A 27,381-nucleotide genomic window follows, 5' to 3' on the forward strand; every position below is an offset into this window, starting at 1 on the left:
TTGCCTTTTTGTTTTGTTGATTGTTTCCTTTGCTGAAGCACCTGACTCTTGATTTCAGCTAAGGTCACAATCTCATGGTTGATAAGATCAAGCCCTGTATCAGGCTCTATGCTAACAGCACAAAGCCTACTTGGGATTCTTTCCCTCTCTCTGCCCCTCCCCTGTTCGTGCTCTCTCTCTCTCTCTTTCTCTCAAAATAAATAAATAAATAAACTTAAAAAACAAAGATTAACAGGAGGCAAAGCATACAAATTTTATTTTACTTTTACATGTACGTAGGAGTCTTCACAATAGAACAAAGATCTGAAGAAGAGACCAGGAAATTTTTATATCTTTTAGACAAAGAAACAATAATTTGTGAATAATTGGCAATGAATTTCAGATTATAGGTAGTCCAACTAGGGCTAGGTAGTTGCTAGCTACCTAGCTTCCTTCCCACCTAAAGATAAGGGTTAGTTTTACAAGGTTTATTTGCAGATTATTCCGGTCCCTGGTCTCTGGCTTTTGGGCTGTTAAGAGTCTGTCTCGAGGAAAGGAGACATTTCCTGCCTTTAGGCAGAAAAAGGGGAGCTTTTTCTGCATTTACTTCTTCTTAATTGCCTTCAGCTCAAAATAATTTTTATGTCAAAGAGACATATTTTGGGGTGACATTCTGGCTTCCTTTGAGATATTTCTCAGACCTCCACTCTGATTTATATGACCTCTATTTGTGATTTCATACTGCTTTATGCTTATCACTCTAATACTGTATTCATCCAATACATATTTATTAAACACCTTCAGTATACCAGGCAATGTACTAGGATGTGTTTTGGAAGACACTATCTCTGACCTCCCAGAGATCCTGCTCTATTGGTGGAGAAGGGAGCAAGTAAATAAACAGGCAATTACAACACACTGCAGGAAGTGCTATGAGCCAAGAAACAGAAGGCTCTATGGGAGTTTAGAAGAAGGAGGAAATACCACAGTTTAGGGAGGAGGAACAGGTGGCAGGGAGAATGCTTCCCAGAGAAACGGATGGAGGTGACCAAAAGTAGGGAAGAACTGCAATGTTCTAGGCAGAGAATAATGTTTGTGATGTCCTTCAGGGCATGATTTGTTTGAGAAACTAAAATAAATTCACTTTGGCTATGTCATAGGTGTCGAGTCTCGGATTTCATTTTACCTTATTTGCAAGCCAATGAGTTTGGTTGCTGGCAGAAAACAGGAGACTCCAGAGGGGCTCTAACAGGGCAAGAACTGACAGAGGCTTAGGAGAGGGAGGCAAAAAGGGATTGGATTAGGGATCCTGGATTAGGTGTTTTCTCCACCCTATAGCCTGCCTGGGCCACAAACAGCTGCCAACCTTGAGGAAGGGTTGGGGGAGAACATCCCAGGCAGGAAACCCCCAGTCTTTCTGCTACTTTCTGGGACCCAGCATGCTCAGTGGGTCCCAGTCTGGACTCTCCAGGCCATAGGTATGGTTCCACACAGAAAATGAGTTGTCTGTGAGAAAGCTTCAAGATTTCACAAAGTCTAGAGGAACTGGTAAGCTTGCTTGCGAAAAGGCCAGAGGCTAATTAATACATCAACTTTCCTTAATTCTAATGGGAATCGCCCAGCTCAGTGTAGCAGCAACGACTGATATCCTACTAACTTGAAATGTTGATGAATTCATATGTACATCTTCTAAATACCTTAAAGGAGGAAAAAAAAAGACATGCCTTTCTTAGAAGTCAGATTTATTGAGACATGATTTATATACAATGAAATTCACCCTTTCAGGTATATAGTTCTATGACTTTTGACAAATACATTCCACATAGAGCCATCACCAGTTATGATACAGAACATTTCCATCACCCTGATGTTCATCACCTGATGTTCCTTTACAGTCAACCCATAACCCCATTCCCAGACCCCAGCAACCACTTATCTGATTTATGTCCCTATAGTTTTGTCTTTTAAAAAGTATCATAGAATAAGAGACTCTTAAAAACTGAGAATAAACTAAGGGTTGATGGGGGTAGGGGGAGGGGAAAATGGGTGATGGGCACTGAGGAGGGCACCTGTTGGGATGAGCACTGGGTGTTGTATGGAAACCAATTTGACAATAAATTTCATATTTAAACAAAGTATCATAGAAATAGAATCATACAGTATATCTTGGTGTGGACATGTTTTCATTTCTGTTGGGTAAATACCTAGGACTGAGATGGCTGGGTTTTATGGTATAATGTTTAATTGTACAAGAGATTGTCAAAACAATGGTTGTACCATTCATTCCCACCAGCAGAGTATGAGGGTTCCAGTTGCTCTGCACCCTTTCCAGTACTTGGGATTGTCAGGATTTTGTTTTTAGCAGTTCTAAAGCATGCGTAGTGGTATCTCATTTTTATTTCAATTTGCATTTACTTGGGGCGCCTGGGTGGCTCAGTCGGTTGAGCATCCGACTTCGGCTCAGGTCACGATCTCGCGGTCCGTGAGTTCGAGCCCCGCGTCGGGCTCTGTGCTGACAGCTCAGAGCCTGGAGCCTGTTTCAGATTCTGTGTCTCCCTCTTTCTCTGACCCTCCCCCGTTCATGCTCTGTCTCTCTCTGTCTCAAAAATAAATAAACGTTAACAAAATTTTTTTTAGTTTGCATTTACTTAATATAAGTCAATCTTTTTTAAATAAACAGGCCTTTGTCTGGAGACACGATGTTTCAAAACTTGGCCAGGGGCTAGGGAGAAGGAAAGAGAGTGCTTGCTAGAGAATTTGTTGAGAACAGTTGGCATTGGTCGCTGGTTTTGCCTGGTAACGGACAAGATCGCGTCTGCAGTGACCTGCACTTCTTCCCTTTGGTCAGGAGAGGGCAGGAGAGGGCAGAAAATAAACTGCCCAGTCTTTGGCTTCTTAGGGGCCAGCATCCATAGTATTTGCCCTCAGCATTATATTTACAGTTTTTCTCAAATGTCTTTCCCTCTAAACCTATTTAGTTGCTACCTTGTGGGTCTTGACTCCCCAAGCTAATCTTGTCAAATGATTCAATGCCAAACCTTAAGTAACCTTGTAAAACCCTTTCCTGCCAAAGCATAACTAACCCAAGACTGAGCTACTGAAGCTATTATAGAATCCTTATTAAGTCTACCCTCTAATGTCACTCCATAGAGCCTGTATCAGGGGATCCATGAGCAGCTGAGCTGGGTAAAACCCTGCTTTTCTTCTACAATTTTGCAGAAGCTGAGAGAGACTGAGGAAGGACTTTGTGGGAGGATAGGTCTCCAGACCCTCTGCTGGCTACGGACCCTCCCCACCTAGGACCTGGGCTAGGGCAGCTCGGATGGGGCACTGCACAGATCCTCGGGGGCTGGGGCTGCAAACTGCCCCAAATGTAGTCCAGCCTGAGCCCTGGGCTCCTCCAGCAGTTAGAACCAAAAGGTCCTGAAGAGGGTAGCAAACATCAGGAAGAGCTCCATCTGAGCCAGCTGGTCCCTTGGGCACACTTGATGCCCTGGAAGCAGAGGGAAAGATTAGATGGTGGCAGCTGTCTCTGTGGCTGTTCCATCACACCCCGTACCTACCACCCATAACCCAATGTTTTGTCCAGTATCTGCGGAGAATGGCAGGAAAGCCTCATTGACCAGGAAGTTTCCATCCTTGTCTGATAAGTGGCCTGGGTTGAGCTGTTGTGTGTGGGGGGGGGGAGGGGGGGGGTGGTGTCTCCCAACACTCAGGATCGAGGAGCACAGAGGCCAGGTTGGGCAAGATGATGGTGCTTTGCAGAGAGACACTGGTGTGGCTTCAGGAGCGTCAGCTGGTCCAGCATCTAGCCCTGACACTGGGCCAAATGAGCTGTGAGAACACCCATTGTGTTGATGAGAGTGACCCAGGGGCAGGAGGCCTCCAGGAGATTCAGCAGCATCTCTTTCTGGGTTTCTTTTGTCCAGGCTCACATCAGTGAAGTTGCTGAGCCTCTTACTTTCCTGGCTAAGGGCCACCTGTCTTTATCCTGAAGACTCCCAGCCCAGATCTAGAGACACAACTGCTGTCACTTAAGGAGAAAACCAACAGCTGTTGGACATGACTGAAAAGGACCAGGTTCTGCATAGGGCAACAAATATAGCATGAGGTGGGGGTGAGATGAGGGGAGAAACAGAACGGCAGAGAAAGAAAAACTGAGTGATGAGGCAGAGGAAAGGGGATAAGACAAAAAGCTTCCCTCTTTAGGACCAGGGAGTGGAGAACATGAACCCCAACTTAGCCCTAGCCCTAACCCTAACCCTAACTCTTTTGGGGGTGGGGAGAGGAGAACTTGAACCCTAGCCTAGTCCTCACTCCAACCTCAAAGGAGGAGTGATTGGAAGGAGAATCAGCCTGATCAGGTGGGAGCATAAAGGAGCCAAGTGTCCCTACAGGGTGACTTCTGCTCTTTACCATGTGTCCCTGGGCTAAGAGGAAGGTCAAAGTGGAACCAGGATGGGGTTGGTCATGCATCCAGGACTTGGGACACTCAGCTCCAGGGATTCTGAGGAAGGCTTCATAACTCACAGCTCATTTAACTAACACCCGAGAATTAAATTAGCCACTCCTGTGGAGGCCAGAGGACTAGCCACAGGATTCTTGGTTTCAATAAGGGTGTCTTGGAGTTGAAAACAAAAACAAAAAACTTAGCAGTTTGATGCCTGCATCCCAAACAGAAGCAAATTAAGAATGCAGAAATTCAGCCGATGTAAACAGTACTTTCAGAAGTCACTTTTCTTTTTTTCCCCTTTTTAAAAATAAGCTCTACACCCAATGTGGGGCTCTAACCCACAACTCTGAGATCAAGAGTCACATGCTCTTGGGGTGCCTGGGTGGCTCAGTCAGTTAAACATCTGACTTCAGCTCAGGTCATGATCTCATGGTTTGTGGGTTTGAGCCCAGTGTTGGGCTCTATGCTGACAGCTCAGAGTCTGGAGCCTGCTTCAGATTCTGTGTCTCCCTCTCTTTCTCTGCCCCTCCCTCACTGGTGCTCTGTCTCTCTCTCTCTCTCTCAAGAATAAATAAATATTAAAAAAGGAAAAAAAAAAGAGTCACATGCTCTACCAACTGAGTCAGTCAGGTGCCCCTTCATTTCTTCTTTTAAATTTTTTTAACGTTTATTTATTTTTGAGACAGAGAGAGACAGACCATGAACGGGGGAGGGGCAGAGAGAGGGAGACACAGAATCTGAAACAGGCTCCAGGCTCTGAGCTGTCAGCACAGACCCCGACGCGGGGCTCGAACACACGGACCGCGAGATCATGACCTGAGCGGAAGTCGGCCGCTCAACCGACTGAGCCACCCAGGCGCCCCTCATTTCTTCTTTTAAGTTGCTCTACTGCAGACTTAAGGTGGGGGGGGGGGGCGCGACCCCAGCCATCTGAACCACCAGGCTGGTCTATGGCTTTTAGCAGAGGCGTTGGGAGGCATATGTTCTGCCTGAGTGAACGATATATTTCTTAATTACAGCCCTGGGAATTTCCCCCTGTTTTCCCTACCTGGGATGAAGGAACTTCTGCATTATAACATTTACTAATAATCATGTTTAGATGCGGAGGGCCCTGGCAAGACTCTCTTTTCCACCCGAATTTGTTATTTCCTGTTCTGGGTGACATTCTGGATTCCTTGCAAAGTGACTGATCATAATTCATGGAACAGCCCCAGAGTATAACCTATCCAGTACACAGAAAGGGCAGCTCAAATTACAGAGCCATCTGCCTGCTGGGTACCCCCTGTGGACTCCATGTCAGCTTCTTCCCAGGAAATGACAGTTGGGAGCTCATAATCAAATAGAATGTCTGAGAAGACAGGCTTGAATGCCATCCCTGTATTAGAGATCGTGCTGGTGCTGCTATCATTTGGCTTGATGGAGTAGTTAAAAACAGTTTAGGAATACCTGTAACATTTACTGATCTGCTGGCAAGCTTTGATTTCTCTTTCAGAAAGCATCTCCCACCCACGTTGCTATAGCTCAGTATCGATCCCAGGCTATTAATGGCTCCTTGGAGTTCTTGTTACAGAATAATTTCCAGAATGAAACTGGCAGAAATGAGCTCTTAATACGGACATTTCTGATCCTAAGTGGCATGAAACAACTGAACTCTGATTCTCTCCTTTTTAACTTGATCTAATTTGACACAGCTTTTAGACCACCAGGGCTCAGGGCCTCCTACCTGCCAACAGCAAGAGGACCTGAGGACACGGTCCATGGTCCTGTCCTCACATCCTAGTAGACATTTGTCAAACCTATGAACTTGCTGGCCAGTTACTGCCGAGCACAGTTCAATATCCTTTAGTGAGGACTGGATGATATCGTGGGTGCAAAGCCCTTGGCACCCAGTACACCTTGGCAAAGAGCAGGAATCACTGTGTTATTGTCCAGCCCATGTCAGAAACCTGCATAGAGACTGTCTCAAGCTGGGTTGCCAGAGAGCTACAAAGCTCAACGACATATTTTTTGACTTCGTGTAGGAATGTATTCAACTGGGGCACCTGGCTGGCTCAGTCGGTTGAGCGTCCAACTTCAGCTCAGGTCATGATCTCACGGTTTGTGAGTTCAAGCCCTGCATCAGGCTTGCTGCTGTAAGCACAAAGCTGCTTCAGATCCTCCACCCCGCCCTTCTATGCGCCTGTTCTCTCTTTCTCTCAAAAATACACATAAAAAAAGAAATGTATTGAACTTGATGTTAAACTTTTATCTCTTGAAAGGTATTAAGATAAAAAGCAGCTACTATTTTGAAGAATATTTCTGCATCTTTCAAAAACTCCTACTTAAGGCACCACCCAATACATTGTCCACTGGCCCTCAAAAGGATATTGTGAATAATGATCTTCATAATAAGGGTTATAACTAATTAGAGATTCTTTTTTTTTTTTTTTGCCTTGACTCCAAGGAAGCTCAGACTGAAGTTTTATGTACACGTACAGTAGGTGTTCTTGACCTAAATATTTTGATACAACTCTCTTCCTCTATCATGATTTGGTGCTTGTTTTCTTAACCTTGTTATCAAATGAAAAAAACAAGATAGGCATTTCTACTAGAAATCAGTTCCAAAGAAATAATACAAAATGCAGACCAAGCTAAAGGCACGTAAACTGCAAATAGCCTAAATGTTCACCAATAAGGGTTAAGAATTATAAAACATCCATTTGGTGGAATGTTATGCAGCCATTAAGAGTGATATTGTTTTTTTTTAAGGTTTTATTTTTAAGTGATCCCTACACCAACATGGGGTTCAAACTTAAGCCACCCCAAGAGTGATATTCTTAAACAGTGATTTTCAAAATGTGGTCCCTGGACCTGAAGTATCAGCCCTGCCTGGGCCCTGTCACAATGGTGAATTCTTAGCCCCCACCCCTCACGCCCAGACACTGAGGCTGGAACCCACAACAATGTCCATTTTAGCCAACCCCGTGGAGACATGGGTCCCAGGGCTGTAGAGAAAGCCCAGCTGGTCCCAAACAACCCTGGGACCTTCCTCTTGGCGTGAATCTCCTGCCTTCTTGCACTCAACACTCAGTTCAAGTGCACCTTCTCAGAGCACCCCCAACCCATTCCTCACACAAGCCAAACCCACAGTCCACATTGGTGCCAGCTGTGCACTTAGAATCGCCAGGAACCCAGCACTTTAACACATAGCATCTTGTTTGGACCCCAACAGTCCTGGGAGGTGATCTACCCGTTTTACAGATAATGTTAAATTGTAAGTATACTTTTCTTCAGGGCTCAGTGTCCAGTGTGGACTTTCCATACATTACATGAGTCCACCATAAGTGTAAGTGTTGAGGTAGGTATCATTATCTCCATTTTATGAGTTAGAAAATAGAGGCCTGGGGCACCTGGGTGGCTCATTCAGTTAAGTATCTGTCTCTTGATTTCAGCTCAGGTCATGATCTCACGGTTCAGGAGTTCGAGCCTGACATCAGGCTCTGCGTGGACAGCGTTGGAGTCTGCTTGGGATTTTCTCTCTCTCTCTCTCCGCCCTTCCCATACTCTCTGTCTCTGTCTCTCTCTCTCTCAAAAATAAATACATAAACATTAAAATAATGAAAGAAGAAACAAAGAAAGAAAGAAGGAAAGGAAGGAAGGAAGGAAGGAAGGAAGGGAGGAAGGAAGGAAGGAAGGAAGAAAATAGAGGCCAAACAACAAAGCAGAAGATAAGAGCCACGGAAAACCCAGGTTTGCCAACTCCCAGTGCAGTGCTCTTCTCATTGCATGAGAAGCCTGGGTCTGTCATCTAGTATGCTCCACCAAATCTTTAAAAAGTATTTAGTCAGGGGCACCTGGGTGGCTCAGTCAGTTGAGCATCCGACTTCGGCTCAGGTCATGATCTCATGGTTCGTGGGTTCGAGCCCCGTGTCGGGCTCTGTGCTGACAGCTCGGAGCCTGGAGCCTGCTTCGGATTCTGTGTCCCCCCACCCCACCCCCTCTCTGCCCCACCCCTAGCTTGTGCTCTGTCTCTGTCTTTCAAAAATGAATAAACATTAAAAAAAAATTTAAAAAGTATTTAGTCAACATTGATTGAGGGCTGACTGCTGTCATGGGGAAGGGAATCGTTCTCAGTAGCCATTCACCTCTGGCTTGGATTTCAAACCCCACTTAACATAACAGAAGCCCTCCAACCGATGGGATCCATCTACCCTAGAAGATGGCTTAGTATAGAGCTGTTTCTTGGGTGTGCCCTCATCCCACGTGGCTTTTCAGAAAATCCCTCCCATCCATAAAGGCACCCTCCTGAGCAGAATCCTGTTGGTTTTCCCTGCTGTGTTACGTCCATGGGCAGCGGGCTTCCACCAGCTCAGAATTTTCTGCACGGAGGTAGGCTCTGCACAGTCCTAACCTTCAACTTTTGCAATCCCCTCCCAAATCCCACATTTGAAGGGTGAAGAAACTGAAGCTCAAGGCCGCAGAGTGAGTGGCAGGACCAGGATTCACCCCCACGTTTCTGACCTCAGTTCCTTCCTTCTAGTGTCCCTGGACTGAGAGAGGGAGGCTCATCTGCCTAACCCTTCGGGGCCTCCAATCCAGGACAGAATTGCCACCTGGAGCAGTGTCTCCGGGTGCAGCTGAAAGCTTGGCTGCCACAGGTTTCCTAGGATGGGAAGGGGAGGGAACCAGCGGGAAGTGCCCTTCCTCAGGAGAAGGTGCCAAGTTTCCGGAGCAGGAAGCCAACGTGAGTAAAGCCAGCCCGTTGAGCAGGGGCTACATCTTGGACCTGCACCTCCCCTCACCCCTCTGCTTCCTGGTCCCAGGGCTTCTAGTTCATTCCAGCCTCCTTCTTAGCCCCCTCTGGCCACCTTCTTCACCCACCCTGCCCGACCTCAGCGTTTATGCCAGCGCTCTCAGCCAGTGGTGTCTCGGAGGATTGGTGTGGAGGGACTCAAGTTCCGGGATCTTTCCCAATGGAGCAAATCCATCTGGTCATACCAGTCACACTCAGGCCCTGCTGCTCAGTCTGAGGCAGGTTGAGATACTCTCACTCTCACAGTAACCTCACCTCTGGCCCACGGAGCCCAACCCTAGTCAGCCTCCTTTCAGCCTCTACCTGGGAGTCTCAGCTGGCTGCGTGGGTCTGCTCAGGGAGGGATGGGGGCAGCCCCTGGAGTGGCATCGTCTCCCTTCAGGATATGCTATTCCTGCTATGAGGAAACCCGAGCTCATGGTTCCTTCTCTCCTCTGACCAGGCACTAAGCAGCCCCCTGGAGGCCTCACCAGCACCCCCTGTCACCGCGCTCCACCCAGCTCTAAGCTCTGGTTGGCTTGGACCCTTACCTTGCCTGGGGTCCCCATGTTCATCAGTCGTCAGGTTCTGCAGCCTTTGCTTTTGTCTCAACTGTCCTGGAGCCGGACTGCTGGGTCTAGATCCTAGCTTTTCTCTTACTAGGTGTGTGACTTCAGGCAAGTTACGCAGCCTCCATTTAACTGGGCATGCTCGTTTGTACAACTGAGAAAGCCAACTGCCCTCACAGAACTCTATACCTGTACCAGTGCCGGCAGGAGGCAGACAGTATGCTCAGGTTGAGTAAATTGAGGGTAGTTTAATAAAGAGATGGTTTACAAGAAGGTGTGTGGGCAGGGGTGAGGGGAACCATAGAGCATAGCAGTGCTCAGGGCTAGCCACAGTGAAGGGCCTTTTCCACTTGAGGCTTAAAGAGTCAAGGGACATTGTTTACTGGGTGCAGAATTTCAGTTTGGGCAGATGGGAAAGTTCTGGGGATGGTTGCTGGTAATGAATGCACAACAGTGAATGCACTTTATGCCACTGAACTGTACACATAAAAATAGTTCAAATGGTAAATTTTATGTTATGTATATTTTACTACATTAAAAATTTTTTAAGTTTATTAATTTTTGAGAGAGAGAGAGAGAGAGTGCTCAAGTAAGGGAGAGGCAGAGAGAGAGAGAGAGAGAGAATCCCAAGCAGGCTTCACACTGTCAGCGCGGAGCCCAATGCAGGGCTCAAATCCACAAACCACAGGATCATGACCTGAGCTGATACCAAGAGTCAAACACTTAACTGACTGAGCCACCCAGGCGCCCCAAGGGATTTTATTTATTTATTTATTTATTTATTCACTGACTGACTTATTTGCTACTATTTTTTTTTTTTAAGTTAAAGGAAAGGGATGTTGGAAGAACCTGGAGCCCCTAGCTTGGTGGAGAGGGTCACTGGCAAGAGCTCTGGCCTTTGATAGAAGAATGTGGCTGGTTCATGCCAATTCTGTAGGGATAAATACCCCATCCTCACTTTTCCTTCACTCTCCGGTCAATCTAATTAGCAGCTGGAGGGTGAGTGATCCCATAGAGAATGTAAAATAGTGCAGCTTCTTTGGAAGCAGTTCCTCAAATGATTAATTACAGGGTTTTAACATGTAAACCAGCAATTCATCTCCTAGGTATATACGGAAAAGAAATGATAATATGAGCACACAGAAACCTGTACACATATGTTTATAGTGGCATTATTCGTAATGTCCAAAAAGTAGAAACAACCCAAATGTCTATCAGCTGATGAATGGGTAAATAAAAATGTGGTATAATCATACAGGGGAGTGTTGTTTGGCAATAAAAAGGAATGGAATACTGATACGTGCTATCACAAGGATGAACCTGAAAAATCTATGCTAAGTGAAAGAAGCCAGTCACAAAGAACATATTGATTCCATTCATATGAAATGCCAGCATAGGCAAATCTATGGAGACCGAAAGTAAATCAGTGATTGCCTAGGACTGGGCAGAATGGGGGGATTAGACCTTACGTGTGGATAATGTACAATGCTTGTACAATATTTGTTACTGCTGCCATTCCCACAAAACTGCTACCTGCTTGTTAGAACTTCCCTTCCCTTCTCCCATAAATCATGTTCTTCTTCCTCATAACATTGTTTCAGAAACTAACCTCTCCGAAGACTTCTCTAGTCAACCCCACCAATCCCTCACCACTTTCGCTAAACATGCCAACCATCACCTATAAGGACCTAAGGTCCTTGCCTTGTTCTGGGTGACTCCTCAGCTCTGTTGACCACGTTTTGTGCCTCCGCCATCTTTTCCACAATATGACAAACTCCTAAAGGCGGGTACCAGGTCTCCCTTTCTTTGGGTTTCTCCAGCAGTGTCAGAGTCCTCAGGTGTCATTGGGTGATGTGGACTCGTTGACAGAAGGACATGGTGGCCCCCAGGACCCAGTCCCACAGTGCACAACCTTCCTCCGTAGCACACCAGTGACCTATTTATAGGAGCTTCTACATTGGGGCTCCTTTTATATATGCCCAGACTCTTTGACCACTTCCTCTCCCACTGCAGCATGAGCTACTCGAGGCCAGCAACCATTCTCAACTGAAATATTACACATGTAGCCTAGAATACTCTTCTAGCCTTCAATGAAATTCAGACAGTTTGGTGGTTTTGGTATACGTGGATGGTAGTTGGGGGTGCTAGTAGTCATGGGGGTTTCGGTAGAGGCTTTAGTGCTGATGAAGGTAGTTGGGCAGGGGCTGTGATGGTAACTCCTACTTTTGGAGATCGGGGTAACATAGAAAGATGGATCTTTCATCTGTCTTTGACTCCACTGACCACATTCCATTTGGCTTCAGCTGTCATTTGGGTATCTTGGCCGGGAATGTTGTCCAAAACCTCCTCAAAATCAGCTAGGGCATTTGAGGACTTTTCTTTAAGTTGCAGAAATGTATTACCCTAGTGGGAGGCTTGCCTACTCAATGTTCCCAGATGTGTTGAACTTTAAACTCCCCCTCCTTCTTCTCTTGCCCAAGGTCACACTGTCTGGCTGCTGAGGGTGGGATGCAGCTCCTAAGCCAGAGACACACCCAGCACACAAGGCCTGACAGCCTTCAGATTCCAGGGATGGCAGGTCCAGGGACGCGGATCTGGAATGGAGACCCCAGCAGGGTACCAACTCCTTCATTTCTTGGCCAAGGCCCTCAGTGTCAGACTGTGTGCTGTGGGTTCCTGAGTGAGATGGTGGAGGTGGGCCACAAGGTACCCACCTGAAGGGAAGCTCCCATGCAGAGTATGTCTGACCGCGTGGGAGTCCACCCTCAAGCTGTACCTTCATAGGCGGTCTCCCTGTGATTCTAGCCATCATTGCCACCCAAGCCACAGGGCCCCCTGTTTTCTCTTTAGGATTCTAGGCCAAGGATGGACAAAACTCAGACCCCTCTCTCTTGGTCCTCTAGGAACAACTCAAATCAACTAAGATGTTTTTGGCTGGGCACCTTCCCTGCATGAGGTATTTTCACATCAAATTTCTAAACCAGTCCCCTCTATACTACTGTGAAGAAAACTGCTTCCCACTTTACAGATGAAGAAAGCAAGGCTTAGAAGGGTGAACTGATTTGTTTAGTAATCCAGATCTTCTGTCTCCAAATTCAGTTTTCTCTTTCCACAGCTGCCTCCCAGCTGGGACAAGCCTGCATACTCAAAAGGAAGTTTGTTAAAGGCTAACAGAAAACAGATGTTTTCTAGAAGCTAGTCATGCTTCTAGAGACTCTGATGCAGCTGTAGGGGACTCCTTTGCAAGGCCTCACCTGTCTGATGCTGCCCTCAGAAACCCCTTCTTCAGAGCCAAAATGCCCTTTCCTCTCTGCCCACAGACCTCCATCCAGGTGAGAGCGCTTTCTGTGGCCTTTGAAGAAAGTGGATAAGGAGTGCACATCACAGACTCATCGCAGGGGGCTGTGCCCCAGGCAGGAGCCATTTCCCGTGACAGACTGCCCCCCACTATAGAGCTCTCAGCCCCCACCTCAATAGATGGGCTCAGGTGGCTTCTCCCACCTCTAGATCTACCCAAATCCAGTGCCTAATCCATGTTCAGTGCCTAGAGGATGTTCCATCCTGCCCCCCACATCTCCATCCACGGGAAAGAACCCAAGTATCAGGAGATACAGAGACCACTAGAGATGGAAGAAATGAGAGGTGAGGCAGGAGAGGTCCCTAAACTTATCTCCATACACCTGAACAAAGAGGGGCCTTTATTTCTTGTGTTTAACTTGTGCAATGTGCCCCAGTGTCTCACGGGAGTGAATGGAAACAAATACAGGTGGCCTGATTGGCCCTGGACAGTTAGGTAAAGTCCCCAAGGGACTGTAGCTATGACTAGGGAGGGTTGGAAGACCCAGGGACCTCTAACCAAAGGAGGGATTCTAGTCTCAGACACTATATCCAGGCAACCAGGGCAAAGGTCAGTGCTAGAGGGCATGGCACTGTTTTGCACATTTTATTATTAAACTTTGTTTTAATGTTTATTTTTAAGAGAGTATATGTGTGTGTGTGTGTGTGTGTGTGTGTGTGTGTGTGTGAGAGAGAGAGAGAGAGAGAGAGGGAGAGAGAGAGGGGAGGGGCAGAGAGAGAGATGGAGACAGAATCTGAAGCAGGCTCCAGGTTCTGAGCTGCCAGCACAGAGCCCAACGTGGGGCTCCAACTCACGAGCCATGAGATCATGACCTGAGCCAAAGTCAGACGCTTAAATCAACTGAGCCCCCCAGGCACCCCTGCACATTTTATTATTATTTGTGCCTTCCTTCACTCTTGCAAGTATCTGCTCTGCTTCCTGTAAACACTCTACAACTGCTGACTCTAGTCTCCAGCCTTTCTAGAAGGGGAAATAGTGATGTGACATCTGACAGTTTGCAATGAACTTGGTATTTAGAATTCTGCTGAGTGTTCCAGGAAGCTTCCCCACAGGGAGCTGCTCTCTTTGAACCTCAGCTTTGAAGGCAGGGCAGCACTATTCAAGAGTCAGCTGAGTAGCATGACAGTTATTAAGCACCCACTATATGTAAAACATAGTATTTAAGCCAGAAATTATAAAGTATACAAAAATAAGATTTGCTGCCTTTAAATTTATATTCAGATAGGTGGCTCAGTCAGTTAAGCGTCTGATTCTTGGCTTCAGCTTAGGTCATGATCTCACAGTTTGTGGTTTGAGCCCCACATCGGACTCTGCAATGTCAGCATGAGGCCTGCTTGGGATCTCTCTCCTTTTCTCTCTGCCCCTCCCCCACTGGTACTCTCACTCTCAAAATAAATAAACTTAAAAAATAAAAGAATTTTATATTCATGGGCAGAAATATAAGAAAATGATCCATTATAATATGCAAAGAAAACAGAAACAAACCCTAAAATAGATGCGTAAGGAAAAGGTTATAGGAACCCAGAGGGATGTGAAGAGAAAGGTTTTGTGGGGGAGATAATAGTTGACCAGAGTATTAAAAAATATAGTTTATTTATTTACTTTAGGTGCATTCTATGCCCAACATGGGGCTTGAACTCATGACCCCAACATCCAGAGTTGCATGCTCTACCGACTGAGCCAGCGAGGTGCTCCAAAACATGGCTTTTTTAAATAAGAGAGATTCCAAGCTAATAGCCAAGACTTAAAGGTGTGAAAAATATTTTTAGGAATACTGAATAGAAAAGGAGGGTTAGAGCCAGATAATGGACACCCTCAATGCCAAGCTAAGGAATATGGGCCACTTTATAGGCAATTGTTCCTTGAAGATTTTTGGTGGGTAAAGCATTTGACCAACTTGCATTTTTGGTCAGCATTTGGGCACTAGAAGGACAATGAGGCAGGGAGACTAGTTATAAGCTGTAGCTACAATATGAAAAAAGAAGGGAGGTGGGCCTTAATTAGGGCAGAGAGAGAGAGAAGGGGGTAGTGGTAGTGATATGTAGGACCTGGAATGACAGAATTTATTTGGGAAGAGACAGGAGAGCAGAAATAATTCAAGGCTTCTAGCCTGGAAGACTAAGGAGGCCCTGGGACTGCTAATTAAGACAGGGAGCATTGTTAGACTTTCGAGAGGCTATTTGAGGCACCTGGAAGACGCCAGTGGCGATGCTCGGCGCTAAGACAGGCCAAGCCTGCAGCTGAAGGTATGTCACTGTGCCTGTAAGAGTGAAAGATCCACGCAGGAGAGAAAAGGCAGGAAACGTCTCCATTTAAGGGGCAAAGCAGGGAGAGGGAGGTGAGAAAAGACCAAGAGAGATAAGAGAATAGCACCAAAAGGAGGGACACTGGAGGAAGGGTCACATGCAGCAGGGGGCTTCAACAGGGTGACCGTGTAGGGGCTCTTCTTGCTGACTCTGTCACCTTCTTGGAAGGTAAACTCAGGTAATCAAAAAATGTGGCTGTTTACCTTAGTGCTATCCAACGGAACATTCTGCAATGATGGGAATGTTCCATACCTGCACCGTCCAGGCCACACGCGCCTACCAAGCACTTGCTACGTGACAAGGAGCTGAATTTTTTTTTAATTTTAAAGTTTATTTATTTTGAGAGAGAGAGAGAGAGAGAGAGAGAGAACCCCAAGCAGGTCCTGCACTGTCAGCACACAGCCCGATGCAGGGCTCGATCTCACAGGTCATGTGGGATGATGACCTGAGCCGAAGTTGGATGCTTAACTGACTGAGCCACCCAGGAGCCCCAAGGAGCTGAATTTTTAAGCCAGTGGTTTACACAAATGGCTAGGCTTAAGATACGATTTCCGCTGGTGGTCAGCAGAGCCAATACAAATAGTTTAAAAGCTTTCTTGGCTGCATTCAACACAATATATCGAGAAACTTTACAATGAGTACCTTTTGAATGGTACTCAATTCTCAATGAGTTAATCTGAATGAACTGGCTAAAAGGGCGATTGCATAGTGTTTGAATTGCTGAGAATTCTGGACTAACTGCTCATTTGAAATCTACTTCACCACAATTTCCCACCTCCCCACAGCCATTCACCCTGCCCTTCCGCACCTCTTATTAGCCCCACAGGAACTTTGTCTGGTGACCATGCCCAAGAACACAGGCTGTAGGGACTAAAGCCCACCACAGAGGATTCCAGGCATGCCAGGCCCCGCCCCCCTTGCCAACCAGCCCACTCCGTTATGGGTCTTTCTGGCATGTGACTCCCTTGTTGGATATTCAGATCCAAGGCTCTTGTACACCAAAGCCATTACAAAGACAACTTGCTCCCTTCCCAGAAAACTATTTTCTACACCAAGAGTTTTACAAAATCCAAAATAATTTTATTCACTTTTTCAGATTTTTGCTTCCACGAGGTGTTCAGCAAACATGCTAAGGCGACAGAATGTCTAGTTGGTCACGACATGCAACTCTGACCATTCAGTTGATGACAGCAGCGACCACGCCCACCTGAGCTACTGGTCCCACAGCACAAAGGGGGTTTGCGGGAACACACGGAACCACACAGCAATCAGCAACCTGAGGTAGGTCTCTTTACAGTACAAAAAACTTCTACACCAGTGTGAGACACTGATTAGCAAGAGCTGCTTAAAGTCGCAGACTTTGGAGAGAGACAGAGACTGTGTGACAACTGCAGGGAGAGAGAACAGACCCACAAACTCCTGAACCCTGTCACTGAACCGTGGAGGCGTGGGACCAGGCAAATGAAAAAGTACCACCGAAGAAAGCAGCAGCTGGCTCCCGGGTTTGGAGCCAGCGGGTGTAGGAGCTGGAGAGCTCTGTGCAGTGGCCAGCGTTAGGAACCTGAGGCAGTGGGACACTCGGAATAGACTTGATTCTGGTTAAGAAACAACAGCAAAAAGAGGAAGGCAGGAAAAAAAACGCCCCCTGTCCGAGGAATGCTCTTCTGTGATTCTCATTCCCGATGGAGGGAGTGAAAAGGGGTCTGGGGCTTTACCCCACTGCTCTCCTGACAGAAACAGTGAATGACAACAGGACAGAAAGCAGGAGCCCTGAGAATTCACGGCGCTCTGCATGGCCTCCAGCCGCCCCCTCTACCCCACCTGGGAGTGGCTGGGCGGAGGCGCAGAGGGGGCCGCTGGAGGGCCCGCTATTGCCACACATCTTCCTTTTGGACATCCAGAGAACCCGGCACCGTGAAACCACCAGCTGAAGAACAGTATGCTACCCTTCCTACAATCTAATAGCAAAATCAGATCTCTAGTACAGCAAACTGTACAAAAATGATAGAAAGGAATTTGCACTGTTATCAGCACAGTGCTTATTTTAATATAAAATAAACAGCTTACATTTTCACTGTAAATATAGGCTATGTACAGAATTATATATAGATATAGCTACACGTATAAAGCTTCATTATAGGCCTCTGATACATTTATAATAACGGTTCCCTGAACCTTTTAGAGTGCAATTAAGAACAAAAACTAAATTTTGTTTACATGAATATGGAATAAATACGATAATCAAAATATGACTCTCCCTAAAATTGAAACACATAAGCCAATCCTGAACTGCTGTGCGAAAGATAAAATTGGGAAAGGCAAGGTTTCGGCAGGAGGACGTGATGAGGGGCCCGCCCTAGGCAGGGAATGGCAATGCTCCAAGGAAAAGAGACGTGGCAGCAGCAGGGAGGAGTTAGCCCTTGACAGCGACCTTGTTCTCCACAGCGGCAAACATGGCATAGAACCGGGAGCTGTCATTGGACAGAAGGACTGATGGGGTGTCGAACTCCACCACCTGCAAAGGAAAGAGACACATCACTTGGGGTCATTCAGAGGACCACTGCAGGAAGGGGGCAAACCCCAAGTGCCCCTGGGAAAGAATCGCAGTGACACTTTGATCAATCCTGCCACACCCAAATGGGTTCTGCATTTGGTTTTTTGTTTTTACTAACTAGGGTATAAGGAAAGGTTAGGGACAAAGACATCCAGACTTCCTTCACATAAATCTCAGGGCGGGGGGGGGAATAAATTACAGCTCAAGTCAATGGCACAGCAGGCAAATCTCATCTTGTTATACAGACTGATCCCAACCCAATGATGGAAAAAGAACAGCCCAAAATACTGGGTCGGTGGAATAAAAAAGGAAGTAAGGGATCCATCCAGTCGATTATCCATTCTTATGACAGACTTCAGTGTAGCCACTGAAAATCATATTGTAGCAAAAAAAATGAATGATATGCTGGCAGAGCCTGCCTTCCACCATAGAGGCAGAAAATGTCACATATTCACTTTCCCAGCTTTTCTTGCTACAGGGCCAAGACATGGGGCATAGCCTTGACCAAGGAGCAGTCTCTGCGGTGCTTCTAAGAAAGGCTGTCCTGCCCACTAGATACAGACATAAGGACAAAGCCTTCCACAGGATTGCCTGTGTGAGGATATGACATTGGGAGCTAGAGCAGACATCCTGCACCACGACGGGGAGGGAAGGTAGGAGCTGGCTGGAAGCTGACGTTGCTGGGCTGCTGAATAACCAACCATCAGGCCTCCTGCCATGGGATAATGAACTCCTGCCATCCAAGCCTCTTTCATTCTGGTATTGTGTGTCTACAGCAAAGCACATCCTATCTGCTGGAGTCTGTGTGCATACAGGCATGAAAAATGCTGGCAGGGTGCAAATTAATGTATTAATGATGCTTATCCCTGGGGACGTAAATGACTTATTTTTGCTTTTATGCTTTTTTTTCCCCATGTTTTCCTAAAATTACAAGGAATTTTAATGAACACAAAAATTAAGGGATGGGAAGGACAGAGTGCCTCATTAAGAGCCAATCAATCCCCATTCCAAAACATTGAGCCACTCATAGAAACAAAGTGGTGTGCATGTGTATCTTTAAGAAAGAATTTCCCAGAAGGTGTTCTTGGTCCCATCTACTTTTATTTCATTATATTCTATTTAATACCTATGTACAGAGTAGTAGCTCTGTATATCCAATGTGTAACAGAATCTCACTAAACATTTAGGATAATGCAAACAAAGATGGTAACAAAAAACCATTAATGTTAACATAATTTCAATATGAGGAGAAAAATCATTAATCCTGCATGTTCTCTCAAACCAAGCTGTGAAGCCCAGACTAAATCTGCAGTGTTAGATGTTTTTCTCAGTACTTCTCTACAAATAGAGGGATAGTGCAGTCCAGTAGTGGAAAGCATGGTTTTGGAGTCACTGGCCTACCTTGCCTCCAACTCTCCCTTCCTGCGGACTGGAGACAGGTTAAATTCCCTGAGCCTGTCTCCTCTTCTGGAAGGTAGGGTTAAAATATCTGTATCTTTCTCAGAGGTTGTGATGATTAGTTATATATTGAGAGGCAGTATATAAAAGCACTTAGTGCGGTGCCTGACATATAATAAACATCCAATGAAAGTGGCTATTATGGTAGTGGCTATTATGGTAGAAAGTGGTATTATGGTAACTTGTCTCATATAACACAAGACAAGTTATATATCGTAACTGGCTTGTTCCTGCTACCATCAATTTGCTGCCATCCCAGGGGCACACAAAGGAGGTACCCAGCCAACACAAATCTACTTAACATCTTAAGTGACATACTTAACGTCTATCATGTGCAAAGAACACAGTACAGAGCCCTGCCAGGGACCCAAAGATGAATGAAGTATGACCCATGACTCTAGAGAGCTTACAGTCTAATAGGGGAGAAAGAGCATTAGCCAGTTACCATCAGAGGAGGCAGAAGAGGTACACATAAAGTTTAAGGTGGCAGAGGCAATCAGGGCATTTAAGCCGTGTCTTTCTTGAGAGACAGGCAGGCTGTATGCAGACAGATGCAGGGATGTGGGCAAGGGGACAAGAGGAAAAGGTGCTGGAGGTACATGGAACCAAGTGAGGGAAGAACAGAGGAGAACCAGCTTAGGGTATGCAAGACTGGTTAGAGCCACCAGCACCTGCAAGGAGAGACGGGGAAATGAAGGCGGCTAGGCTGGGCCAGATTGTGGGAAAGTTTGGAACAGCCAGATGAGAAGTTTGGCAACACTACATGACTGCAGAGAGCAAACAGAAGGTGGCTGGTCTCAATATGTCTTGGGCAATTTCTGCCTACGTGAGTGAGTTAGTATGAACACATGCTTTCTGACCTAAGTCAAAGTCTCACTTTTACAAGCAACAAAAAAACAGGTAGTAAAGTACAATGAGAACCCAGGAAGAGTGCCCTACTCAATCTCTTGATTGGGGGGGCTGTATCCCTCCGTGCAGCCGCCAGGTTAGAGCTGGTAAGGATGCTTATCTGAAAGCTAAGAATCGCCCTGAGATGGCAATCAGCCCAGTCCTGCCAGGGGCCAGTTTTCCTCCCAGACAAGGCCACATGCCAAGCCACGGTCCTTCAGGGGCTCAGTACCTGTCCCTGGGCCAGCACCATAATCCTATCGGAGCCTAGGACTGTATGTAGGCGATGGGCAATCGTCAGCATGGTGCAGTCAGCAAATGCTTCTCGGATAGTCTCTTGGATTAGTAAGTCTGTCTCCGTGTCCATGGCGGCTGTGGCTTCATCTAGAATCAAAATCTGCCAGAGAAGAGAGGAGAAAGAGAGATCCAACCAATTTCTTCCTAAGCATTCTACTTAATCTAGGTTTCACTAAAATGTATTTTATTATTTAAACCGTAATCTGTTTTTCCTAAGTAAGTACACACATATGCAAAAGAACCATTTTGCTTAGAACGGAGACAACTTCAAACCCATGTGTTCACCTTCATTTCCACAAATAAAAGGAAATGCGTGTAATACTGATCTAACAAAATGCTGGCTCCTGCTTGCTCTGTGACTTGGAAAAACATCTTTCTGGATCTTCCTCTTCTGGTTTACAAAACAAGGCGACTGGATTTGATGGCCTGGATATCTCCAAGTCTATGGTTTCCAACAGTACTACAGCTACTCACTGGTCAGAAACAAAAGTCACCTTTGGAAATTAAAGGCTCAGGGAAGTCTGAAGGCTCAAAAACACTTGTATACCCAGATCGTGTCAAGGTTAATTTAGAAGCCTCTCTGGGCACGCTCCTAAAATGCTCCACTGGGCTTCGTGCCAGGAATGCCTTTGGTTCTCTTATGACAGAGAAAGGCTGTTCTTCCTCCCCACCGCTCAGCAAACCACCTACCTTACAGTGACGGAGCAAGGCTCTCGCGATGCACAGGAGCTGCCGTTCCCCCACTGAGAAGTTATCCCCATTCTCCATCACTTCAGATTCAAGTTTCAGAGGTAGCTGAGCAATCTAAGGAGAAAGGAAGGTTGGGACTTGAAGAGTCCAAAAGTAAATTTTGAAAAAAAAAAAAAAAAAAACCCAACGAATAAACAAAAACTATACTAAATTTTGTCAAAACTCCAGTAGCAAAAATAAATTATTCTGAAATAGATGAAACAATTTTTAGCCACGAATCTGGCTCATCTAGAAAGAAGGTACAGGTGTTACGATCACATGTACAAGGACCCTCATTTTTTTTTAATGTTTATTTATTTTTAAGAGAGAGAGAGACACAGAGCGCTAGTGAGGGAGGGGCAGAGAGAGAGGGAGACGCAGAATCCAAAGCAGGCTCCAGGCCCTGAGCTGTCAGCACAGAGCCCGACATGGGGCTCGAACTCACAAGCCGTGAGATCATGACCTGAGCTGAAGTTGGACACTTAAGTGACTGAGCCACCCAGGTGCCCTGAGGACTCTCATTTTCTAGGACATTCCATATTTCAGATAGATTATTCTGTTAGCCTCATACCATTAAAAGGTCCTAGAAATTCCAGTATTTTCATGTCCCCAAATCCTGTCCGATGGTGGCCCTAATTTTGGTTCTGAAAATATGGTCATGCAAAGAAATCACTCTTTCTGAGTTTCAAAGCTATAGGTCCATGGCTGTTAAATTTGCCTTTAAAATAAGCTATTGAGCCTACTCTTCAAATGAAATTATTTGAGGAAGGTCAATATATAAGTGATAAAGGCACAGCTGATCTAGTTGAGTCAGGGCAGGGGATCCAGAGCTTTACTCAACTCAGGGGCATGAGAGATCTACTCCAGGTCAAGGGGATCACCTGTGGCCTTGGGAGGGTACATACTGAGTTACCCCAAGAAGTCTATGACTCCATATGCATGCTGCATGCTTTTTGTGGACTTGATATATATTCAGATGCTTCAAAAACATGTTATACTGTCATGATGAATAAAATAGAAATTAACTTAAAAGCATTACAGAATCTGAGTGGTTGTCATTAATATCTTTTTTAATCAATAGGGAGCAAAAGGGCAATATGACCATGGTCCAGAGATATCAACTTTTATGCCCTTTCTGAAATGTCTGGGAAGCCTTATCTAAAGTGCTCCTTCACAGGATTTCACAGACATCCTGGAAATAGAGCAACAGGCCAGGCTGGACACACGTGTCACTGCATTCCCCCCCTGCCCCCAGATTTCCAGCAAAGTGCTCCCTCTGTGCTTTACTTACACATTCTTTCATGTGTGTCCTTTCTAGGGCATCCCAAATCTGGTCTTCAGTGTACTGGTTGAAGGGATCCAAATTTGATCTGGAGAGAAACACAGTAGGAATTTCACAATGATCCAATATGTAAGTGACCATCCTGCAAAGGTTATCTGTCATAGGATCATACATGGGAACAGGCCAGACCTCTCTGTCTTCTTCTTCTTAAGTTTATTTATTTTTGAGAGAGAGAGCGCGCGCGTGCGCGCACATAAGCCCAAGTTGGGGAGGGGCAGAGGGAGGGAGAGAGAAGCCCAAGCAGGCTCCACAGTGCCAGCATGGAGCCAGACGCAGGACTCAATCTCACGGCCCCAGGATCCTGACCTGAGCCGAAATGAAGAGTCGGCGCTTAACCAACTGAGCCATCCAGGCACCGCCTCTCTGTCTTCTTTATAAAACTTTATTTAACTTTTATTGTTTTTATTATGTAAATAATACAAGTTAGCTACAGAAAAATTAAGAAATACAGATATGTGAAACACAAAACCAAAGCCAATTGACATTTTAATCACTTCTAATCTGACCCCCCAGAAACAAACACTGTTAGCATTTCGACATATACATGTTGAAATACATCTCTCTGTATGTTCAAACTTAGAAAAACATCCTGATGCACCAGGGTGAGAGCCTGTCACTGAACAGGGACTCGAGGTCAGCTGGCTGACCAGGAGGAGGAGCTGATCCAGTAGAGGAGAAAGAAGGGCGTGAACAGCAACTCAAGAGGAAGGAATTTACTGGAACAGAAAAGCAGGTTGGGGACTATTCTTGCTTACTGTACCAACAGTATCTGCCTTAAGAACATCAAGGATGATACCAAAAAATTGGCCTAGACATTTCTGGAATCTTAAAAGACAGGGGAATCAGCTCTTTGTCCTAGAGGATGAGGGTAAAGTGGTGGGGTGGAACAGATAATTGATAGAAATTGGGATGTTACATGAATTTTGCAGTGCCTTGTCTCCATCTAAACATGACATTTATAGTTCTAGTAACCTGAAAGGTATTAGGTATAATTTGCTTTGTCCATAAAATTATACTTGGCATACAGGAAATAGGAAAGTCTTTGGGAAAACTTTAGCTCTGTGTCACATCCGTCTCCATGCCTGGGGTTACCAATTCCAGGCGCATAAATGCAAGCAGGACATTATCTCAGAACTCCACCTGACAGGAGGAAGCACAGGCTGGCACCGATCTCGCTCATCCCTTTGGGACACTTGTGGACTCTGCTGGGAGACCCTAACTGGCTCTGCTCTCTTATGCCCTTTGAACATGTGCACCTCTCCCCACCCTTTTGCTTGAGAGACACTGGTAAAAGAAGGGGCTCTGGGACCAGACTTGCTGATTCCTGTACAGCTTCTATTACAACTGTGTGACCCTGACCAAGTTAGCCTAACTTCTCTATACTTCAGTTCCCTCATTTTTTTATCCCCATCTTAAATAAAAAAGCACTTTCTCTGTTCATTTGTCTGTCTCCCCCAGTAGATCAGGATCCTTGTCTGGATCTTATTCACTGTTGAAACCCATGTATATTGTCTACTATTTGTTGTAAGAATAAAGGAACACACATTCTTATTTGACTTCCTGGTAAGAGGCATTAGTGTGTCACAATTTAAGCATTTTCTGTAATCACAGAGGCAAAGAACAGTATGATGCAGGGAGGGTGTGAGTACACAGAATCCAGGCAGATTGGGCTCAAATCCCCACTCTGCTTCTTACCATCTGCATGACCTTGGGCAAATTACTCCTCAGTCTCCTGCTCTATAAAATGGGGATATAGTGACATGACTCAGTAAGTTACTGTAAACATTAGAGATAATATACCTACAGTGCCTGGAACAAGGCAGACATTCAATCACTGGCAGCTGTTAAATAGACAAGGTACATGTGGACACATTAGCTGTCTCATTCCAATGCTTGGTGGCTTTCTGATTCATATATTCAATGCATTTTCCAAGTGGACACAATAATCCAGGATCCTGAACACCAGGCTCAGAAAGAGTTCTGATAAAGTCCTATCTGTGAAAAGTCTGGATGGGGAAGACTAATCTTCTATAAGCATACCATCTAATATCTATTATCTCTGTGGGCATATCTCTTAAAGAAGAAGGTAGTCCAGGGGACTTAGGTGGCTCAGTTGGTCAAGGGTCCAATTCTTGATTCAGCTGAGGTCAAGATCTCACTGTTCGTGAGTTTGAGCACTGTGCCAGCAGAGCCTCCTTGGGATTCTCTCTCCCTCTCTCTGTCTCTCCCCTGCATATGCGTGCACGCATGAATGCATGCTCTCTCTCGCTCTTCAAAATAAATAAAACATTAGGGAAGAAAACAGTACAGTGATGCCTATTGTTATGGGTTGAAGTGTGTCCTCTCCAAAAAGACATGAAGTCCTATCCCTCAGTATCTAAGAACGTAACCCTATTTGGAAATAGGGTCATTGCAGGTATAATTAGTTAAAATGAGGTCATTCTGGAGTGGCAAAGTAGAGTGGGCCCTTAATCCAACATGACTGGTGTCCTTATGAGAGAGGGTCACGAGAAGGCCAGGTGACAATGGAGGCAGAGATTGGAACGATGTATCTATAAGCCAAGGAGCACCAAAGATCGCTGGCAAACCACTAGTGGGTAGAAGAGACAAGGGAAGGATCAGAGGAAGCATGATCCTGCTGATACCTTGATTTCAGACTGCTAGCCCCTAGAACTGTGAGACAATAAATTCCTGTTGTTTTGAGCCACCCAGTTTGTGGCACTTTGTTGTGACATCCCTAGGAAGCAAATACACCTAGGAAGTTCACCACATACCTCTTATCAGACACAGAGTATGCACACAAAGGATACAGTTACCTGCTCACTGAGGAGCCTGCCCCAGCGGATTGTCTGTGGGTGAAGACTCAGTGGACACATGGGTAGGCTCCACATTCAACCCTCTGAGGCTCATCACACCAGCTGACGGAGCTGCCGAAGGCTGAGCAATGGGCTCCAGATATATAAGGAATATTTACATACACCAGTAGGTGGTGTACATACACATTAAGACAGACCAGACTGATCTCAGTCAGGAATAGAAAAAAATACACTGTCATTAGAGAAGCCAGATGGCCCCGAGTCTAAGCCACAAACAGAAGCGAAAGCAAAGTTGCGCATGCACAACATCAAAAGTTGTAGCTGGACGGATGGATGGGTGGATGGAGAAAAAAAGCACCTGAGAATGAAGACACCTATTTGTAATAGTCAGAATTCCTGGAGTCCTGGGGTACCTGGGTGGTTCTGGTGGTTAAGTGTCTGACTTCGGCTCAGGTCATAATTTGCAGCTCATGGGTTCGAGTCCCACATCAGGCTCTGTGCTGACGGCTTAGAGTCTGCTTCCGATCTGTGTCTCCCTCTCTCTCTGCCCCTCTCCCACTAGCACCATCTCGCTCTCAAAAATAAATAAACGTTAAAAAAAAAAAAAAAAAAAAAAAAAAGAACTCCTGGAGCCCTAATGCTGCCAGAAGTGCATTTTCATCTTTGGTCTTTCATATTTTATTTTTAGCAGTATTCTAAGCTTGCCTGGTGGCCATGGCTAAATGAGGCTGAGAGTACCTCTGAGAGTGTGAGAGGATACAGGAGTCCCCTCCGCCCCCATACATGGGAAGACACTGCTATGCTACATCGTCCTGCCATGGTGGGGGTGGGGGTGAGGGGGCTCCTGAGCAGCCTAGGGCCTCAGAGCAGGGGACTTGGGACCTGCAGACCTTCTTCCGCTATCAGGAAGCTAAAGGAGAGCTCTAGATAGTTATTCAGAAATATGGACTGGTTGTTAAGAGTAAAATTAGATAGAAAAAAGGTTAGAAGTGGAAAAAGAGATATGGGGAACGTAGAGTAAATGAAAAAGACTCAAGAGAATAGCAGAGAGTGCATATTTTTCTTTTTTCAAGATAAGGGAAGCCTGTACAAATCTGGAATCAGATGAGATTTTGAAGATGCTAGAAAAGAAAGGTAACTAAAAGTAAGGCCCCTAAGGAAGCAGGTCTAACTCTGGTTTTTGGAAAGACAGGATACCTCCCAAGGTCGTGATTATTAGCAGGTGTTGTGATAACTTCAGGAGGCAAAACAGTGAGTGTGGCACATAAGAGCCCTGACAGCCCAGGTTCAGATTCCTACCTTTGGGCAAATTACTTAACTTCTCTGGGTTTCACTTTTTTCATCTATAAAATCGGCATAATAATAGTACCTACCTCATGGGGTTTTGAGTATTTGATGAATTAATACAATTAAAATGCTTTGGACAACATCTGCCACATACTGTTCTGTTGTTCTTTAGACCAACAGTATCTGGCACAGAATGACCTCCCACCCCCCCTTTTTTTTAAAGATAATTTTTTTAAGAGCCAGTTTAGCTTCACAGCAGAACTGAGAGGAAGGTAAAGATTTCCCATATATCCCCTCTCTCTGGAATGACTTCAGCAAATGTTAGATAACATCTAGTGTTCTTGATACAATTATTCTAGACTTAACATAACTTTCTGATGTTGACGCTAAGGAGCTTTTGGGAAATCCCAAGTTCCACAGGGACTAAGACTATCAAAATAAAAAAAAATTAAAAAAAGGAAAGGGACACCCTTTCTTAAAATTTATTTTATTATTATTATTTTTTAATTTGAGAGAGAGAGAGAGAGAGAGAGAGAGAGAGAGAATATCTTAAGCAGGCTCCATGCTCAGTGCA

General features: G+C 45.5%; 1 protein-coding gene across 6 annotated transcripts in view; it reads right to left on the bottom strand.

Moving 5' to 3' along the window:
* Positions 1 to 16,494: 16,494 nt before the first annotated feature.
* The window catches only part of ABCC5 (ATP binding cassette subfamily C member 5), a 79,478-nt gene continuing 68,591 nt past the window's right edge, over positions 16,495 to 27,381 (bottom strand). For all 6 annotated transcript variants that reach the window (XM_047098574.1, XM_047098573.1, XM_047098576.1 and 3 more), the window contains 4 exons: positions 22,654 to 22,732; positions 21,324 to 21,437; positions 20,569 to 20,733; positions 16,495 to 17,951 (listed from right to left, as the gene is read on the bottom strand). In XM_047098574.1, coding sequence (XP_046954530.1) covers positions 17,850 to 17,951; positions 20,569 to 20,733; positions 21,324 to 21,437; positions 22,654 to 22,732 — 460 coding nt within the window. In that variant the 3' untranslated portion in view covers positions 16,495 to 17,849. The remainder of the gene's footprint in view (positions 17,952 to 20,568; positions 20,734 to 21,323; positions 21,438 to 22,653; positions 22,733 to 27,381) is intronic.

The sequence above is a fragment of the Lynx rufus genome, unplaced genomic scaffold (genome assembly GCF_022079265.1).
Source record: "Lynx rufus isolate CCGP_SWC_20201006 ecotype Redwood Valley unplaced genomic scaffold, mLynRuf1.p SCAF_5, whole genome shotgun sequence".
NCBI classification, from domain to species: domain Eukaryota; kingdom Metazoa; phylum Chordata; class Mammalia; order Carnivora; family Felidae; genus Lynx; species Lynx rufus.